Source organism: Notothenia coriiceps, unplaced genomic scaffold (genome assembly GCF_000735185.1).
Source record: "Notothenia coriiceps isolate Sejong01 unplaced genomic scaffold, NC01 NC01_scaffold00006714, whole genome shotgun sequence".
In the NCBI taxonomy this organism is placed as follows: Eukaryota; Metazoa; Chordata; class Actinopteri; order Perciformes; family Nototheniidae; genus Notothenia; species Notothenia coriiceps.
This window is the reverse complement of record NW_011339415.1, coordinates 1-2,770: the sequence shown is the minus strand read 5'-3', so window position 1 is coordinate 2,770 and position 2,770 is coordinate 1. Positions and strand designations below refer to the sequence as shown.

General features: G+C 44.9%; 1 protein-coding gene across 1 annotated transcript; it reads right to left on the bottom strand.

Annotated features, from left to right (window-relative positions):
• Nucleotides 1–180: 180 nt before the first annotated feature.
• LOC104943753 (leucine-rich repeats and immunoglobulin-like domains protein 2) lies at nt 181–2,247 on the bottom strand (the record flags this gene model as incomplete). The annotated part of the gene is made up of 3 exons (XM_010769219.1): nt 1,960–2,247; nt 511–951; nt 181–333 (listed from the first exon to the last, which is right to left on the bottom strand). Coding segments are annotated over exons 1-3 (850 nt in total), but the record flags the coding sequence as incomplete, so codon positions are not given.
• Between the last annotated feature and the right edge of the window lie 523 nt (nt 2,248–2,770).

Below are 2,770 nucleotides of genomic sequence, written 5' to 3'. Positions count from 1 at the left end.
GTCAAGGGAATGCCATAATTATCTTATCGTGACGAACACAGCTTGTTAAAGATTTCACGAAATGAATATTTCTAAATGTGAGAAAATAGAAAGGGGCCCCAGCCATGTTTCTGAGACTAAATATTTTTGTTACAGAGTCCAATATCTTCAAAACCCCACATCTAAAGGCAGATTTCTCACCATCTGTGCCCTTATGGGCGTATCCGTTGGAGAGCGGAGGCATGAGCTGCTGGTGGCTGCCGGCCTCAGAGTTACTGTAGCCTTCCTGCGGCTCTGACAGAGTTCCCTGGGAGGACAGGTAGCTGGGGATATCTGCTGGCAAATTCATCTCATCTGGAACAGATGGAGAAACATTTTGTTACACGGTATCGAGTTCTGTGAAATAGTCTTATCCCCACAACAAAGATCCTTCTCCAAAGACACATTTCATGGTTTTCAAACCACCACCATTATTCTGTAACTTCAAATAAGGCTCGTTTATTTGATACCACAAATGTCTAAACTGCTCACCTGTGTTGCTGATACTGTAGTCCTCGCTCTTCCTGCGCATGTGATAGATGACAATGACCCAGACCAGCGAGGTGCCCACCACACAGCACACCACCACGATCACCACGATGCCCACGGTGGTCCAGCCGTCTTGGTCGTACCCGGTGCCAGTGTCACAGTTTGGTGACGGGGACACACCGAGGTAGATGTGTCCACGTTCCGTTCCCAGAGTATTCGACATGATGCAGGTGTATTTCCCAGCATCAGCAGGACCAGCGTCCACTATGATGAGGAGCTGGTTGGCTGCAGCAAAGAAGTGGCGCTCGGTGAGCACCAGGGGCCCGTCGTCTTTGGTCCAGTTGAGACGAGGGGCCGGGCTGCCTCCGGCGATACACTGGAGCACGGCCGTTTCACCGCGGGCCACGGTTCTGTCTTCTAAAAGCCGCATGAAGTATGGAGTTTCTGGAAGAGAAGAGGATTCATAGATTTTGATTATCCCAGTTGGATGCCTATGGTCTCAAGTTTATTATAAGGAGAAAATGTTTCTTAGTACAAGTGTTTAAGCCTTGATGGCAAAACTACTCGTTGACTCAGCACATGGCTAAATAAAGTCTCAGAAGCAGTTATTATATCATCCAGACACATTTCAGTTCTCCGTGGACATGGTAGGCAAGTTGCAAGCTCATAGAGTCCTGTTGTGAACCCGGAAATGGTAAGTAGCCCAACGTTTTATATTACAAATCTATAGTATGGGTCCCAAGCACATTGAAACAGCCTGGTGCAATTTACACATATAGCATCATTTGTGTTAATCAGCATTCATTAAGATTGGTTTTAGGGGTTATTGAGGAGGCTGAACCCATTTCTAACCTTTTCTGGATCATTTGGATTGAACCGATTGCTTATTTATTTGAAAACAAGTGTTCACAGTAGAGATAATCATTTTCCTCTGGTGCTCTCTGTATCCAATGGTCGCAAAACTACTCATGGTAGTCAAAATCAGCCAACCAAGAGTACAAATTATGACCACTTAAAATTGCCATTGTTGATCCTGAAAATGACAGAAATGCATTTGGAATCCTCATTACCCCCAAAACTAATTCAAAATTGTCCAATTCGGCCAAACCATTTTTTAACTATTGTCTGCATAAGCTATAATGCTAATTAATTTATGCTAATCGTGTGAAATTGCCCAGTCTGAGTTAACTTCCGGCAGTTTGTAATAATATAAAACGCTGGGGTACCCAAAACATTTCCAAGTTCACAGTGCTGGCAAGTAGACGATGGTATAATAACATTTGCATTTAGATCAACATTAGTTCAAATGGCAGAAGAGTTAACACAAAAACAGAGCATGTGTTATGATTTCACAAACACAAATGAGCAGCCAATTTGAGCGCAATGACTCAGCTGAAATGACCCAGTAGAAAAAAAACATCAGTAATTTGCACTGTTGATCATGTGACTCACCCAGGACGGTGAGAGTTGCGTTTGCAGACAGACTGCCGGCTGCATTTTGAGCCGTGCAGCTGTACACTCCCATGTCTTCAGTCTTCACGTTAGCGATGAAGAAGATGTCGTCATCGGGCATCACGTGCATCCTGCGCTCCCGGGCGGCGGGGAAGTCCGTGCCTCCGTCCTTCTTCCAGGCAATCTGGGGTGATGGATGGCCTTCAGCAGCACACTCCAGCCTGGCCATAGTCCCTGTGCGTATTGTCAGATCCATGGGAGTCTTCAGGAAGGATGGCAGCTCTGAAAGATAAGAGGATATAAAGTCAGGGGATGCACAGATGACCAGGACCAGAACCAGCAAGTTATAGCTTAAAGATTTCCTATCATGCTATTTTTAGGCATATAATATGGGTCTCAGATAGGCTTGGGCGGTATCATTTTTTTCATACCGTCATACCTTGCTGACATCATACCGTGGTATACGGTATATGACGGTATGACTTGGGTCGACTTGAGCGAGGTGGCGTTCGGCGGCAAATAGATGTTTCGAACCGTATATTATATGTTCGGTGTAAAATGCAGCCCGAGCCGGTAGACGCTCGCAAAGTGCCGCGACGTGCGCGCAAGTGCAAAACAAGGGCTGCATACATGACACATTGTGCAAATGGCACATTTTGAGATCGGATACAGGACGCGTTTGTAGATGTCCGACGTTGTTTCCATAGTGAGCTAAGTTAACAATATATCATCATACATAAACATTTTCCGGGAGTAAATACTTGACTTATTGAATAAAGTTTGCTATATTCACTAACTAGTTTGGCAATAT